Genomic DNA, 18,266 nt, shown 5'->3' with positions numbered 1-18,266 from the left:
AACACACTATGTAACCTAATTTGTATATTACAGATTCTATTTTTAACTTTCTTTTTAAAAAGTTATAATTGATATAATTATCCTCTACATATATAACAACAGAAGCAACAACAAACTAAGGTCTCAAAAAATGCCTGTATATAAATTCTCCACTTTTAAGGTTCTCTTATTTTTCTTACCTTGAGTTTATCAATCACTAAAGGTTTTTTCCACTTGTCTACTGAATTTTCATTTTGAACATAGAACTCAATTACCTCCTTAAAGTATAAAAGGAAAACAGTTCATTAGTTAAAGTTAGAAAAGTAAATAATGCCATAAACTGCTAATATCCAAAGTAAACATGTTTAGGTGAAGAAGCTTTTTCAGCTGCTACTGAATCAGTAAAATTTCTTTCTAAGACCAGACACAGAAGTATACAAAATTCTAGATGTTTGCTCCTCACAAAATTATGCTGCCTCTATATTAGAGGATTAACTTTCAAAATCCTATACCAAGATTTGAGTGTTCCATTTTCAGCAATGTGGCATACTAGATGGTCATAGAATCCCCTCCCAGGATAATACAATTAAAAATGCTGGGTAAAATATTAAAAATAATTTAAAAAATACATGTAGTAATAATACATAGCTATGCTGGAAAGAAAATAAGGAAATTCCTCAGAGGCCAGGAATACAAAAGCCTGACTCTTCAGGTGTGAGTGAGCACTGGAACCAACTTTGTCTGGGGGATGTAGGCTGATCTATGTTCGCCTGGGCCCTAGTTTGCAGTGGGCCACATAGGCAGGGGTCAGGAGGTGAAACCAAATGCCCCACACAAGGCAAGAGGGAGGATCAGAGCTCACCACTTCCCTCCACCAAAGCCAGGATGCCTGATCAGCAAAACCTAACTGGAAAAAAATAGAAAACAAAACGAAAAACCCACCCCTCAGTGGTAGACCAAGGGAATAAAGGCCATTCACAGGATGGAAGAGAAAAAAGAAACATTTCTAACCTGAGCCTGTCTTCACCCAAGTTTGAGATCTTAATTCACAGACCTATGGGGCCCTAAAATTTTGAGTCAAAAATTAAGTTTACAGTGTTCCTGGTGACAATGCTTGAAAGCACCTGGCAGAAGCAAAAGCAAATTCACTCTGGAGGAAAAGAGCTTTTATAAAAAGTCTTAACTAATCCCTGCAGATAAAATTCCATTCCAAAGAACATGAGTTCAGAATGAAAAAATACTAAACACTCAAGGTAACAAGCCACCATTAGCAAGAATTAACAAAAACAATAGTTCAACAAAACAGAATCACACCTGCAAAGGCCACAGATAGAATAATGATCAAACACAGAATATAAAGTATTTGTGTCCAGTAGATTTCAAAAATAAAGGAAGGAATTGAAAGGATGACAAAGGACTATCAAACTTGGCCAGACAAATTTGAAAAAGAACCGAATGCAACTTGAAGCAAAGTAAAACCATAGTAATTAAACTTAAAAATTCAATGGCAGTGGTTCTCAAACTTTGGTGGCATCAGAATCACTTGGTAAAACACAAAAGCCCAGGCCCTATCCTACTTCAGTGAGTCTACTTTTGTATTCCTATTTCTGTAATCTTAACTAGCTCTCTAGGCAATTCTGACACAATCCAAATAATGAGACCCACTGCTCTATGCAAGGTTGAAAAGTAGATTAGATACAGCCAAAAAATAATAATAATAAATTGAAAGAAGGATCTGAAGAAATTATTCCTTTCTTGAATGAAGCACAGAAATTCAATAGAAGGAAAATATGAGTGGTGAAAAGATATGATGATACAGAGAGAATCATTACTTCCCTTTTCTCAGGCAAAAAAAGGAAAATAAAAGGAAAAAAAAAAGGTAAACTTTATTAGCAGATTCTCATTAAAGGAGTTTGATCCAAGAAGAAACATCTGAGTTGTAACAAGGAATAGTAAATAAGGTGATAAATACATGGGTAAATAGATATTTAAAAACTAGCCACATAATAACAATAATCTCTAATTTGTGCAACTAAATCAAGATGAACGAAAATATTGGACTATAAGGGCCTTCTCCAATATTTTGCTATTAAAGCATCTGTGTACTTATTTTCTACACATAGGCTAGTAGAATTACTGAATTAAAGGCTATGAACATTGGCCAAAACTCCAAATTACAACATTATTTTCTAAAATTGTTCCACCAATTTACAGTCATATAAGTAATATGTTAAAATGTTCCTTTTATTGAAGCATGGCTAGTCTAGAATACAGTTATATATATTTTTTCTATTTAAAATTTTTTTTATTGAATATATAAACTATATATTTTTTAAATATATAAACTAAAATGATATGGATGATGTAGTGCATTTGTAGATTTCTTTTTTTTCTTTTTTTACATGTTTATTGGAGTATAATTGCTTTACAATGGTGTGTTAGCTTCTGCTTTATAGAATACAGTTATATTTAGTTAAAACTTCAAGAAGACAAAGGATGGCTCTTTCACAGGCACCAGGATGAATAGCACTTGTCATTCTGTCAGGAAGTCAGTTAAGTTGGAAGATTTCCTGTTTAGGGTTGTTTATTATTTCCATCCCTCACATTACTATGGAAACAGTCAATGCAATTGTGTTTGATAAGATATATGTTATGTAATACATGTACAAATTCCCCATCTGTGACTACCTCTCTATGACACTACAGTTCTGAGAAATTAAATTATGCCATTTATATAATTATTTAAAAATTTGTATTATTTAATACTTCCTGTTCTAAAGTCTATCGATTTGGAGATTTGCAAAATCTATTTGTGGTATGGTAGGAGTCAGAATTAAAATAAAATATCTCATTACAAAGAAGCTTTCTTTAATTCTTTAAGTATGAACAAGAGTTTACTGATGAAAAAAGAAAGCAGAAAATATGCTTTGTGCCTGATCAATTCTCCCCAAATATCACCTTTAACATCTAACTTTCTCATTCACTGATTGAGATACTGCTTTGTATTATGTTGGTTCAGAATCTTAAATCTGAGCCTACAAATAATTTTGCAATATAATATGTTTTTTACTTTAAACTTAAGTCAGTTAGAAAAAAAGAAGCAACAGTTCCTCCCTAGTATATTATTAAACTCAGTAGGAAAATATGACTAATGTTATCATTATGTTAAAAGTGTGTTCTCAGATATGTCATGTTGCTAGTTCCTGTTTTACATGCTATTTTATTAGGACTCCTCATCCATTTTAAATAGCAAGAATTGCCCTTTTTTTAAAATTTCTTTCTTTCTTCCAGTTTTATTAAGATATAATTGACATATAGCACTGTATATGTTTAAGGTATAGGGCATAATAATTTGACTTACATACATAATGAAATGATTATCACAATAAGTTTAGTGAACATACATCATCTCATACAGATACAAAATTAAAGAAATAGAAAAAACATTTTTCTTGTGATGAGAACTCATATTTCATATATAACATACAGCAGTGTTAATTATATTTATCATGTTGTATATTACATCCCTAGTATAACTGAAAGTTAAAGGTAGTTTTGACTACCTTCAACCAATTTCCCCTCCTCCCCTGAGGAAGAATTGCCTTTTAACATTTAAATGGATGATGGTTCTGATGTTCTTACTTTATGATATCCAAGGAGTTTCAAAAGGTCATTAGAATAGCATAAACGGACCTTATTTTTTCCCATTATAGAAAATTGGAAAAATACATAAAGTATTAAGAAAAAGTCATCAAGAGTCTTACTAGCTAAAGATATGTACTATCAAGAACCGTACACTAACATGTACGGTTAGTGTATTATATGATACAATCTTATTTTCTAGATATGACTGTTTTAGTTTTTATATATGTAGTTATAATCATATTGGATAGAATTTTATAGGCTTTCCCGCCTTCTATTTTGAAAAAGCTAATTACTTTTCAAGTGCATATGTTCATAAACAGGGATTAGTACAGTCCAGAGTCATTCTACAGGATAAAATGTTTTTATGGATGTTAGTACAAGTTTTTAAAGAAAGAAAAAGCTCACATTATTAGATGTAGATATATTCCAAATTTGAAAGATATGCAGACACAAAATGATTATGGCTTTCCTTGCCACACAAAATGTTGATAATCTTTCCTTTAAAACTAGAGTGCTTTTTTTTTTATCATAAAGCATTTTCCTTTATTACAAATTCTTTGTAAATATTTTAGTAGCTGCATGATATGAGGTTCAGCAGATGTATCACAATCCAATTTGTAACACCTCTTCCGTGCTACATGCTTCCCTGGATCGCTCATTTACATTTATGAATGAAAGAACATGGCTACTTGGTTTCCTCTCCCAATTTGAGTCTCCTTTGAATAAATCAGGAAGGCTGATAGGAAAGCTGGGGTCTACACCAAACCCACCACTGGAAAAAAAAAAATGGAGGGGTCTTCCCTGGTGGCGCAGTGGTTGAGAGTCTGCCTGCCGATGCAGGCGACGTGGGTTCGTGCCCTGGTCCGGGAAGATCCCACATGCCGCGGAGCGGCTGGGCCCGTGAGCCATGGCCGCTGAGCCCGCGCATCTGGAGCCTGTGCTCCGCAGTGGGAGAGGCCACAACAGTGAGAGGCCCGCGTACAGCAAAAAAAAAAAAGAAAAAAAATGGAGATAAACTGTCATTTGAAACCCTGGCTTCTTTGAAACACATCATATGCTTTTTTAGAGTACTCTGGCAGCCTTTTTCCTGGGGCAAACACCATTGCTACCCAGGAGTGTTAGAAACCAACTCAAGCAGCCCACCTATTACAGGTTAATTCTTAAATCAAACATCTTGATTTCTCTTCTTCTTCTCATTCTTCCTCTCCACAACAGGCAATCATAGGGGACTCCATTGTAAAAAAAAAAAAAAACGTTACCACCCTAGTTATAGTCCTCTCTTACTTAGAAATTCTTCTGAGATGTGTTAAGGTTTTTTCTTTGGTATGATCCACTCTGCTTCCCAAATCCTTTTCCATTCTCTTTTCAAAACCTTTAGTCCTGTGATGTGTACTTTTGTTTTTGTGCTTTTACCAATTCCATTTTTAAAAAAGTTTCTTTATTGTTAATTCAAGAGGATTTTATTTGTGTGAGGGGAGGTAAATGCTGATTTCAGTCTGCCATCTTGAACTCAAAGTGTTGCATTTTCTTTTTAACACCCAAAAGTTCAGAATTTTATTTTTAAAAAATATTTTAATTTTATACTGGAGTATAGTTGATTTACAATGTTGTGTCAGTTTCAGGTGTGCAGCAAAGTGATTCAGTTATACATATATATATATTCTTTTTCAGATTCCTTTCCCATATTGGTTATTACAGAGTACTGAGTAGAGTTCCATGTGCTATACAGTAGGTCCTTGTTGATTATTTATTTTATATATAGTATATTTTATATATATAAATTTTTATAATAATTTTTATCTTTTCTTCACAGCATTTATCATCTCTTACTTAATGTCTTTCTTTCATGCTAAAGTATAAGCTCTGTAGAAGCATAAGCCCTGTGTTCTTATTCTTCCTTTTACTTTCGATGGCCTAACCCATTATTAGGTACCTAATAATTATTTGTTAACTGAATGAATGAATGTGTCACATAACTTGTCTACTCTCAGTGAATTTACTGAAACTTAGCACCTTAAAATAGTAGCTTGTGGGAGGAGTGATGGTAGTATCTGTGAACAGCTTGAAATGATATACAAAATTTTCTGGGTATGCCTCTCTTGTTTATCCTACAGTTCTCAATTTTCAAAGGGGCCCATTAAAGAAAAAAAAGGCTGAAAGTCACTGCCTTAGAAAAAGACCCCCAAAGTAGCATTTTACTCTAAAATATTTAAAGATCTCAACTTTGTAAACTGCTAATTCCCTCTGACTTAATTTTAATTCCACAGATTTATCTGTGGCATTCCCTTGGCATATTTTAGAAGCTTGGAATTTCTCAGGATCAGGTTCTGCAGCAGTCCAGTGTGAAGGTGAGGAGGGGCATCTAGGTAAGGATTGACTGCAAAGAAATGATACCATGATACTCCTAGAAGCAGAGATAACAGAAGTAATTCTTCAATAGTCTTGGAGCACAAATACATTCTGTTTGTTTATAGAATACTTACCTTTTCAGCTGGGAGGATGTGTTGTTTCATGAACTGCTTCACCCTAGTAAGAACTTCGTGGCCTGTCCTAGTCTGTACAAACAATTGTCTGGTAGTATCAGTCTGTGGAAGTGCAGTACTGAAAGTTCTTTATAAAAAAAAAGTTACAAAGATGTGCAAAACCATTATTATAGATTTCTGAATAGAATGTAATGTCTCCCCCCAGTTTCCCAAAAACATCTCTCAGAAGAAGTTGCCATATTTTGGAGTTTTTGTCTTTCATGTTATGGAAGGAATGCAGAATCAATTTATTTTGAACATTAAACTTTAGTGCTTAAAGCACTTTTTGGAGAAAACATAAGCCTGGCATGACCTCAATCAATGGGAGTTTAATATCTTTATTGAAGCCACATATCAGAATCTCTAAACAAGAAGGCAAAGAAATAGAATACAAATTTAATAATTACTCTTAGTATATGCCTCACAAATACAACTGCTGGATATCATTATAAACAAGACCTTTAAAGATCATTATGAAAAGCAGCATCATCATTTGTCATGTTGTGGAGATTACAAATATTCGTGTATGAGATGAACTGTAAAACACAACTGTCCTAATGATATGCCATGGATACTTGTGGCTTGGGCAGAATTTCCAGGGACAGCATCATCCGTGCATTCAGTAAGTGCTATATATCACACTGTTTTTTTTTGTTTGTTTCTTTTAAATTTTGCTTTATATTGGAGGATAGTTGATTTACAACATTTACAATGTTTCAGGTATACAGCAAAGTGATTCAGTTATACATATACATATAGCTATTCTTTTTCAGATTCTTTTCCCATATAGGTTATTACAGAGTATTGAGTAGAGTTCCCTGTGTTATATGGTAGGTCCTTGTTGATTATCTATTTTATATATAGTAGTGTGTATATGTTAATCTCAACCCCCTAATTTATTTCTCCCCTCCATCACACCTGTTAGATGGCAGTGTGTTTGGAGAAAGTGTATTAGATGTCTCAAAAGTGCTCCACTAATGGAGATATGAATTTCAAAGACTCTTATGAAATGTCTGAATACAGTTTCATGCAATGTCATGGTGGAAGAGAGCAACATTTCTAAACTTAATAAATCATCTTATATAATACATAACTTTAAACAGGTATATGTAAGTAACTTAAATATTAGAAGGAAACATTTGAGAATTTTATCAATATCTTAAAGGTTTATACATTCAAATTGCAAAAAAACCCACAAACCCCTTTTAATCATTAAATGGGTATTTTCTTTAAATCTGAGGTCAATTTATTTTCAAGCATAAAAGAGATTTACTAAAAAAATTTTTACCATGATTGGCAGCAGCAATTCTGGTGTTGTAAGCAATAAAAACAATCCCTATCCCCCTAAAGTTTATGACCTTCACATAGCTAATAAAGGCTCTAATTTGAGTTAGCCACAGAATCTATATTTTGCTTACCTTTTTGAGAGTTGTAATCCAGTTTCTGCCAGAGGTTGCACAATATTGGCAAACTGAAAGCTACTTTCAGATGCATTATTTCCCAGAAGATATCTACTATATACTCCCTATAAGTAAATTAATACAAAGTGATTAAAATTCATGGAAAACTATTCTTCAACTATCCAGTCTTTCCACAGTTTCCCAGCTACGTGAATCACTAAACTTACAAGGTACTAAGATATAAATCAGACTATCAGTTCTATTAATTTACATGCAGGCATAATTATACCACTCCAAGTTAAAGAATTACACTTGTATCATTTGGTTAACATACTCTCATCATAACAGAATTATAACTGGAAATCAAACCAAACTTTAAAATGAGTTTAGCAGTTACTAAAGATACCAAATTGGCAAGTTACATCACCTCTAAAGATCATTGCTCTCCCTTCACAGTGGAGAAAAAAAAAAATCTAAAGAAACTAAAATAAAATTAAAAACTATAAAACCAAAGAGAAGGCAATGAGAGACTTCTAAGAATATTTTATCTCATTTTTTGGACCCCTAATTTAGGTGAAACTATTCTCCTTTGAACAGTGTTAGCTGAATGCTCATCTGTTTTTCTTTGTTAATTCTCCATGTTCTGTGTTTCCAACATAATATACTCTCCTGTTCCCTGTCCCAAACACAATCAACTGAATTTCATTAGTTTATTTCTTTATATAATTCTTTGTACAATAAAACACTGTAGCAGTCTTTCCGTCATTTCCAATTTCACATTTCTAGTTAGAATGGAATGTTCATGATCATCTCTAAGGCTACTAACTACATAGTTTATGACATACATATTAATTTCAATCATAAAACATGTCAAGCTTTTATCTGAAATGAAAATACATTTTAAATTCAAAGCCTATCTGTTATCTCACTTTGGAAACTGACAGATATAGAAACATACCATAAACCCTATTTTGAGAAATGCATCCAATCAACATGATTAACTAATATGATTAATATGATTCTAAACTACAGGATGAGATGTAAGACAACTATTTCCTAGACATTTCAGTTATTGGAGGACAGCATGAACTCTGAGGACAGGGAAAAATAACCATAATTTTCGTTAATCCTTCTTTTCCCATTCTTTTTTGTTTCTAAAATCTCTTATTTACTTGTTCTTCCTCCAAGCCCTAACCCCTTACCAGAGATGAAGCATCTCAATTTCTTAAAAAAACTAAGACTCAAAGTATAAGGGAGCTGAGTTAGTATAATGAAGAATGCAATTGTCTAAACTGTAAATTTAAAAAACTGAATTTAAGTTCAGTTTTCTCTAAAAATTTATCACATAACTATCACATTATTAGAAAATGGGAAATGGACAATTAATTAATTATGTGTTTGAGTGAGCTTATCTACTCACTCAAACACATAATTAAGAGGCTCTGTATGCTAGGTACTGTGCTGGCTTTGGGAAATACAATGATAATTCCTTCATCATCAGCCCTGATTAATAGGGTTTTATAATCTGAATCAGATATCATATAAGGAGTTTAACTCTTTCTTATATTGGATATTCAGGAAATAACCAATTCTCACATGCTTTTTCTCTTTTTGTTATTATGTCTTTCTCTCTCCCTTCTTCCATCTTTTTTGTTTGTTATACCAAAAAGCGATACCACATTTTGCTACTCAAATTTTTCCCTTGCCAAATTCCTATTCTGTAAACTCTGGATTTATGTTTTATCCATGTCTTGTATTTGTTATTATGGAAACTAAATTGATCTAAAGATAAGAATATAAGGGAATACCCTGGTGGTCCAATGGTTATTAGGACTCTGTGCTTTCAGTGCCAGAGGCCCGGGTTCAATCCTTGGTAGGGGAACTAAGATCCCACAAGCTGAGCCATGATGTGGCCAAAAAGAAAAAAAAAAAAAAAGGGAATATAAAACCCCCAAAGACCAAAAATATTGTCAACAGTACATCAATAAGTAATGGTGAAACACATGTTAAAAAATTAATTACCTGTGCTATTCCAGCAATTTTAAAATATGAAAGGGCAAGAAAGAAATTCCAGTTAGGAAGATCAGAATTAATTCCCCTGCAGCGGCAATATATTGAAATCAGTTCTTCCATTGATGGTACCCCTATAAAAACAGTACATACTATAAACTTTAATAAGAATGTCATGGTGAATATTTTAAAATGTCATATTGCATATAAATATAAAGCTGAACATAAAATTAATCCATATAACAAAACATTAATCCATATAACAAAACATTATAATCTATATAATTATAATATTATAATTAAAATATTAACTATAATATAATCTTATAATATATTATTACTTATATTACTTATATATAGTATAAATTATATTATATAAATAATGTATTATATTATTAATTATATATATAATAAAATATAATATTATAATTAAAACATTATGATCCATATAATTATAATCCATATAACAAAATATGCTCTAAATGTTGATTTCCAAAAGAACATTATATACAAATGATTATATTTTGTAACAAATTACTAGAAGTGGAATGATACATTCAAAAAAATCGATAGAATAAAATGATTTAAAAATATTTCAAGAAACAAAAGCTATTTATCTAAGATTGCAATATAATCTTTTTATTAATTATGAAGCAAAATAAATATAATTTTATATTAATAGCAGTTTAGGCAACATTATGTTTTCATACCTATGTTTTCTTGCAAATGAGGACTTTGACTTAACAATGGAATGGTCCTTGGCCAAAAGTAGAACACAGAGAGATGAGCCAAGTCTGACAGAGGATGACCAATGGTTGAAAGCTCCCAATCTAGTACAGCTACAACTCGAGACTGTAATTAAAAATAAAAAGGTTTTAATATATTAAATCCAAAACAACTAAAATAAGGAGATGAACGAAATAGAATATATTGAAAATCATATTTTCCATCAAAAGCAAATGTGAGGCTGTAGTTTGCAGTCTTTACCCACAGCAGCACATTTCATTTATCAAATAGAGCCAAGTCCCCTGGTTCCATTGCTGGCCAACAGCTCTGCATTTTACTTTACACAGCCTTAACATGTCTACTAATGAACGGAGGCAAAAGCAGTTGAAAAGTTTCAACTGGGAGTAACTATAGTAAAGAAGAAATTCTAACAATTACTTATAATTTAAGAATCTATTCTCTGGTAATGAATCTTACAACATAACAAATATTACACTCTTATGACAATAGTAATTTTTTAAAGTAAGTTATTTCATGCTATAGATATAAAACTATAATTGTTATAAAAGATGCTGTTTGTTTTATGAATACAAAATCCACCATTATATAGCAACATGATAAAAGAGTTGTGTAATTTGGAACCAATAACACGGAAAGCTTTCCTCATTCTATTTTGTAACAATATGTATCAAGGGACTATATAGCTTTATGTTAAGAACACAGGACATTCAACTCCAAATACAAGGGGAAAAGGCAATTTGTAAAATAATATGCATAGTATGATCCTATTTGTTTAAATAAAAAGGGTACAAATGAATACACAAAGTTGAAAGAATATACACCAAACTGATAGCAATGGCTATGGTTACTTCAAGGGACTGAAGCAGGAGGGATGGAATATGGGAGGAGACACTCCATTGGAGGGTTCTGTACGGGAGGAGTGATATAATAGGGTTTGTATTTTAAGGTCACTCTAGCTGCTATGTATTGAATAGACTGTAGGGGAGGCGATGAGGAGGCTGTTGCAATAATCTAGAGAAGGTTATCTAAGCCAGATAAAACAGCAAAGCTCACTTAGGCAATGCAAGTTACTGGGTTTCATGCCTTTATGTAACTTTGTGTGTGCTTGCACTCCCTTGCTTCTCTCATACACTTGAACACATTATTGTAGCTTTAAGGAAAAATGTGGTCTTTGGAATCACAGACCTGTATTCAAGTCCTAGCTCCACCATTTACTGGCTGTGTAATTCTGGACAAGCTAGTTAACCTTTCTGATTCTCAATTTTTGCAGCCATAACATATACCTCTTGCATAGAGTTAGTGTGAAGATGAAATAAGAGCAGGTTACATGTCCATTCTGTTTACCAGTGTCTAGCTGCAAAGTACCTGACATACAGTAGGTGGCCAAAATGTATTTATTCAATGAATAAGTACAGAGCCTGGCATATAGCAGGCAATAAAAAATTTACCATTATGACTATGGGAAAAATTGATCACTGCTTCCTCTATGATTTGACTTCATAAGACTTTTTATGGTTGTGGTTATATTGAATTATAAGTTACTATATTAGCTAGATTTGTTAAATTTGCTTAAAAAAGGGATTGGACGCATTTTTCTCTATACCATTCTGTTTGTTTCTGTGCTCTTGACGTCCAAAGAAAAGAAGATGATATACTTAATTATGCTATAAATGTTTAGCTTTTTTTAATTGAAAATTTTCCCTGGAGTTAAGTTTCAAGAAATCTGAAACATTTTAAAAGTAATTACCCACAAAGCTATAAAACAATAGCCAGTGAGAAAAGCTGATGGGTCATCAAATTATCAATTAGTATAAATTAATTAGCCATGGTTTATTAGAATCCTGTCTATTCCTGTTTGTGTACAGAGCTATAAAAAGCATAGCATAACTTCTAGTGGATGAGGTGAACATTTACTAATTCATTTTGCTGCTAAAGAACTTAAAATGATTTCTGAGAGATTTTTCTGAAACCTCAGCACAACTGAAGCTTTTCATTTTGTTGATTACCTTCTACCTTGAGTTTTATTTTCTAGGTATGCTTTTTGCCGTATTGAATTTATTTTTTAATTTTTAAGTTATTTTTGGCTGTGTTGGGTCTTCGTTCTGCACACGGCCTTTCTCTAGTTGTGGTGAGTGGGGGCTACTCTTCATTGTGGTGCATGGGCTTCTCATCACAGTGGCTTCTCTTGTTGTGGAGCGCGGGCTCTAGGCACACAGGCTTCAGTAGTTGTGGCATGCGGGCTCAGTAGTTGTGGCACACGGGCCCTAGAGCACACAGGCTTTAGTAGTTGTGGTGCACAGTCTCAGTAGTTGTGGCTCACAGGCTCTAGAGCACAGGCTCAGTAGTTGTGGTGCACGGGCTTAGTTGCTCCGTGGCACGTGGGATCTTCCTGGACCAGGGATCAAACCCATGTCCTCTGCATTGGCAGGCGGAATCTTAACCACTGCTCCACCAGGGAAGTCCCTTGAATTTTATTAATATGTATGTATATTACCTTTTCAAAACAAAAGAAACACATGCAATACAGTAGGACTGACAATAGATGAAGGAGGTAGGAAAAAATATAATAATTTTTAATAAAGTGATAAAGCTAAGTGTAGGTTATTACATAAAATTAAATGTCACAGGTCGTATTGATATATAGTTTTTAGTGTTGACAGCAGAATTTGCTCTGAGTTTTCTATGGACAAAATAAAGTATGAATCATAATCAGTCACAATGTTTATAGTGCATGTAGATTAAAAACAAACCAGCTGCACCTGGGTTGCTTCCAAGTGCCCATCAACAGATGATTGGGTTAAGAGGATGTGGTATATACACAATGGAATATTACTCAGCCGTAATAAAGAATGAAATATTGCCATTTGCAGCAACATGGATGGACCTAGAGAATATTATGCTTAGTGAAATAAGTCAGACAGAGAAAGACAAATACTGTATGATATCATTTACATGTGGAATCTAAAATATAATACAAATGAATGCATAGGCAAAACAGAAACAGACTCACAGATATAGAAAACAAACTTGTGGTTACAAAGGTGAAAGGGGAGGGGACAGGGACAAATTAGGGGTATGGGATTAACAGATACAAACTACTATATGTAAAACAGATAAGCAACAAGGATATATTGTATTGCACAGGGAATTATACCCATTATCTTATAATAACCTATAATGGAGTATAATCTGCAAAAACCCTGAATGACAATGCTTTACATCCGAAACTGAAACTAACATTATATTACAAATCAACTGTACTTCAAAACAAAGCAAAAAAACCCAGCTGCTCAAGAGTGACAATTTTCATGGAGATCAGTCAAGACAGCAGAGTAGAAAGATCATGAGTTCACCTCCTCTCAGGAGCACACCAAAATAACAACTGTAAGCAGAACAACCATCAATGAAAAAGACCAGAACCAACCAGAAAAGATCTTCTACAACTAAAAACATAAAGAAGGAACCACAATGGGGTGGGTAGGACAGGTGGACTCACAATATAGTCAAGGCCCATAACCCCAGGTGGATGACCCATAAACTGGAGAATAATTACACTGCAGAGGTTTTCCCACAGGAGTGAGAGGTCTGAGCCCCACGTTGGGCTCCCCATTCTGGGGGTCCTGCATCAGGAAGATGAGCCCCCAGTGCATTTGGCTTTGAAGGCTAGTGGTGCTTAATTGTGGGAGTCCCAGAGGATTGGGGGAAACAGAGACTTCACTCTTAAAGGGTGTACAAAAAATCTCACACACTCCAGGACCCAAAATAAAAGCCATAATTTGATAGGAGCCTGGGACAGACCTACCTGTTGATCTTGGAGAGTCTCCCAGAGAGGCAGGAGGCAACTGCAGCTCACCCTGGGGCCACAGACACTGGTGGCAGCCATTCTTGGGAGCTCCTTCTACCATGTGGACATTGGTGTTGGCAGGCACCGTTGTGGAATCCTCCCTCTGGCTTATTACCCCCAGGACCCAGCCCTGCCCTGGCCCAACAGCCTGCAGTCACCAGTGCTGGGGCGCCTCAAGCCAAGCAACTAACTTGGCAAGGACACAGCCCCACCCATCAGCAGACAGGCTGCCTTAAGACCTCCTAAGCCCACAGCTGCCTCTGGATGTGGCCCTGCCTACCAGAGGGCCCAGGACCTAGTTCCAGCCACCAGTGGGCAGGGACCAGATGCAAGAAAACCACAATCCAGCAGCCTGCAGACACAGCCCATCTACCAACAGGCCAGAGACCCTGCCCTGGGACAAGCCTGGCCCCAGCCCTGCTCACTAGCAGGCTAATTCAAGCTTCTGGACACCCCAGACCCTGTGTCAGAAACCCACCCCCCACCAGCAGCAATCTGATACCATCTCTGGAATCCCTGGACCCTGCAACCAACTCCAGGACCTTCTCTGCCTGCCAGTAGTCCGGAAGTAACCCCAGGACCTGGCTTCACCCACGAGGAAGGTGGGCAACAACCATGGAGTCTTCTGGACCCTGACTCTGCCAACCAGTGAGCCAGCACTAGCCCTGGGGCCCCCGGGCTAGTTCTTCAGTCAGCGGCCTCGTGACCCAGCCCCGCCAACCAGCAGCCAGCAGCCTCCACACAAGGCAGAGCCTAGCAACCAACCAGACTGGAGGCTAACCAAACCTACCAGATTGCCCACATATTCAGCTGTCCACAAGAGAAGGTTCCAGGTAGCCCTCACAGGGGGAACCCCTAGAGCATATAGCTTGGGAGATGAGAAAGAAGTGCACTGCTGGGGTGCATAGGACATCTGCTACAGAAGGTCACTTCTCCAAGGTTGGGAAATGTAACTAACTTAGCAGATACATAAAAATACAAACAGCAACTTAAGCAAAATGAGGTGGCAGAGGAACATGCTCCAGATGAAGAAATAAGACAAAACCCATGAAAAAGAACTAAGTGAAGTGGAGACAGGACATCTACTTAATAAAGAGTTCAGGGTAGTGATGGTAAAGATGATGAAAAAACCCAGGAGAAGAATGGATGCACAGAGTGAGAAGTTAGAAGTTCTTAACAAAGAGTCAAAAATATGCAGAACAACTGAACAGAGATGAAGAATACAATAAATGACATGAAAAAATATACTAGAAGTAATCAATGGTAGACTAAATGATATAGAGGAATGGATCAGTGAGCTGGAAGACAGAGTAGTGGAAATTGCTGATGTGGAACAGAAAAAAGAAAAAATAAGGAAAAGAAATGAGGACAGTTTAAGAGACCTCTGGGACAACATCAAGCACAATAACATTTGCATTATAGAGGTCCTACAAGGAGAAGAGAGAGAGAAAGGGGATGAGAACATATTTGAAGACTTAATAGCTAAAAACTTCCCTAACCTGGGAAAGGCAATAGACATCCAAGTCCCATAAGTGTAGAGTCCCATAAAGGATTAACCCAAAGAGGAACATGCCAAGACACATTTTAATTAAAATGGCAAAAAGCAAAGATAAAGAGAGACTATTAAAAGCAACAAGGGAAAAGCAAAAAATAACATATAAGGGAACTCCCATAAGGTTATCAGCTGACTTTTCAGCAGAAACTCTACAGGCCAGAAGGGAGTGGTACAATACATTTAAAGTGGTGAAAGGAGGGCTTCCCTAGTGGCGCAGTGGTTAAGAATCCACCTGCCAATGCAGGGGACACAGGTTCGAGCCCTGGTCCTGGAAGATCCCACATGCCATGAAGCAACAAAGCCTGTGCACCACAGCTACTGAGCCTGCACTCTACAGCCTGCGAGCCACAACTACTGAGCCCGCGTGCCACAACTATTGAAGCCCACACGCCTAGAGCCCGTGCTCTGCAACAAGAGAAGCCACCGAAATGAGAAGCCCACACACGACAACAAAGAGTAACTTCCACTCGCCCCAACTAGAGAAAGCCAGTGCGCAGCAAAGAAGACACAACACAGCCAAAAAGAAATAAATTAAAGAAATAAATTAAAAAAAAAAAAGAATAAAGTGATGAAAGGGAAACCCTACAACCAGGAATACTCTACCCAGCAAGGCTCTTATTCAGATTTGATGAAGAGATCAAAAGTTTTACAGACAGACAAAAGTTAAAAGAGTTCAGCATCACCAAACTAGGTTTACAAGAAATGTTAAAGAAACTTCTCTAAGCAAAAAAGAAAAGGCCACAACTAGGCACAAGAAAATTATGAAATGAAAAAGTTCATTGGTAAAGGCAAACATAAGTAAAGGTAGGAAATTATCCATGCACAAAGCTAGTAGGAAGATTAAAAGACAAAAGTAGTAAAATCATTAATATCCACAATAAGCAGGTAAGGAATACACAACCAATTAGATGTAAAATATGATATCAAAAACAGTAATCATGAGAGGAAGAGAGTACAAATGCAAGGTTGTTAAAATGCATTTGAAATTAAGCAGTCAGCAACTTAAAACAATCATATATATATATGTATGTATACCCACCTACCTCATCATAACCACAAACCAAAAATCTACCATAGATATACATACAAAAAAGAAAAAGGAATCCAAACATAACTCTAAAGATACTCATCACATCACATGACAAGAGAACAAAAGAAGGGGAAAAAAAAGACCCACAAAACAATTCCAAAACAATTAACAAAATGGCAATAAGAACTTAGGTATCACTAATTACCTCAAATGTAAGTGAAATAAATGCTCCAATCAAAAGACACAGAGTGGCTGAATGGATACAAAAACAAGACCTGTATAGATGCTGCACACAAAAAACTCACTTGAGATCTAAAGACACACAAATACTAAAGTGAGGGGATGGAAAAAGGTATTCCATGCAAATGGAAATCAAAAGAAAGCTGGGGTAGCAAAAGTTATATCAGACAAAATAGACTTTAAAACAAAGACTGTTACAAGAGACAAAGACACTACACATAATGATCAAGGGATCAATCCAAGAAGAATATATAACAATTGTAAATACATATGCATGCAACATAGGAGCACTTAAATACATAAAGCAATTATTAACAGCCATAAACGGAGATATCGACAGTAACATAATACTAGTGGGGGACTTTAACACCACACTTACATGAGTGGACAGATCATCCAGACAGAAAATCAATAAGCCTTAAATGACACATTAGAACAGATGGACTTAGTTGATATATATAGAATATTCTATCTGAAAGCCGAATACACATTCTTTTCAAGTGCACATGGACCATTCTCCAGGATAGATCACATACTAGGCCACAAAACAATCCTCAGTAAATTTAAGAAAACTGAAATCATATGAAGCATCTTTTCCGACCACAACGCTATGAGACTAGAAATCAACTACTAGAAAAAAACTGCAAAAAACACAAGAGACTAAACAATATGCTACTAAACAACAAATGGAACACTGAGGAAGTCAAAAAGGAAATAACAACTTACCTAAAGGCAAATGAAAATGAAAACACAATGATCCAAAATTTATGAGATGCAGCAAAAGCAGTTCTAAGAGGGAAGCTTATAGTGATACAAGCTTACCTCAGAAAAAAGAAAAATCTCAAATAAACAACTTAAACTTACACCTAAAGGAACTAGAAAAAGAAGAACAAACAAAACCCAAAGTCAGTAGAAAAGAAATAGTAAAGATCAGCGCAGAAATAAATAAAATAGAGACTAAAAAATCAATAGAAAAGATAAATGAAACTAAAAGCTGGTTCTCTAAGAAGATAAGCAACACTGATAAAACCTTTAGTCAGACTTATCAAGAAAAAAATGAAGAGGGATCAAATCAATAAAATCAGAAATGAAAAAGGAGAAGTTACAACTGACATCACAGAAATATAAAGAATCATGAGAGACTACAATGAACAACTCTATGCCAATAAAATCAACAACCTTGAAGAAACAGACAAATTTTTAGAAAGATACAATCTTCCCAGACTGAACCAGGAAGAAATAGAAAATATGAACAGATCAATTACCAGTAATGAAATTGAATCAGTAATTTAAA

The 18,266-nt window shown here is 35.1% G+C and overlaps 1 protein-coding gene across 3 annotated transcripts in view; it reads right to left on the bottom strand.

Annotated features, from left to right (window-relative positions):
• Positions 1-18,266, bottom strand: part of ACAD11 (acyl-CoA dehydrogenase family member 11) — an 89,070-nt gene that overhangs the window by 45,258 nt on the left and 25,546 nt on the right. For all 3 annotated transcript variants that reach the window (XM_089911145.1, XM_022582507.3, XM_022582508.3), the window contains exons 6-10: positions 10,267-10,408; positions 9,569-9,690; positions 7,565-7,671; positions 6,108-6,234; positions 180-257 (exon numbers count right to left, since the gene is read on the bottom strand). In XM_089911145.1, the coding sequence (XP_089767271.1) occupies positions 180-257; positions 6,108-6,234; positions 7,565-7,671; positions 9,569-9,690; positions 10,267-10,408 (576 nt within the window). The remainder of the gene's footprint in view (positions 1-179; positions 258-6,107; positions 6,235-7,564; positions 7,672-9,568; positions 9,691-10,266; positions 10,409-18,266) is intronic.

The sequence above is a fragment of the Delphinapterus leucas genome, chromosome 4 (genome assembly GCF_059928025.1).
Source record: "Delphinapterus leucas isolate spDelLeu-1000000601 "Yukka" chromosome 4, BTC_Dleu_Yukka2, whole genome shotgun sequence".
In the NCBI taxonomy this organism is placed as follows: domain Eukaryota; kingdom Metazoa; phylum Chordata; class Mammalia; order Artiodactyla; family Monodontidae; genus Delphinapterus; species Delphinapterus leucas.
The sequence above is the reverse complement of the archived record's forward strand: the minus strand, read 5'-3'. Positions and strand labels throughout refer to the sequence as shown.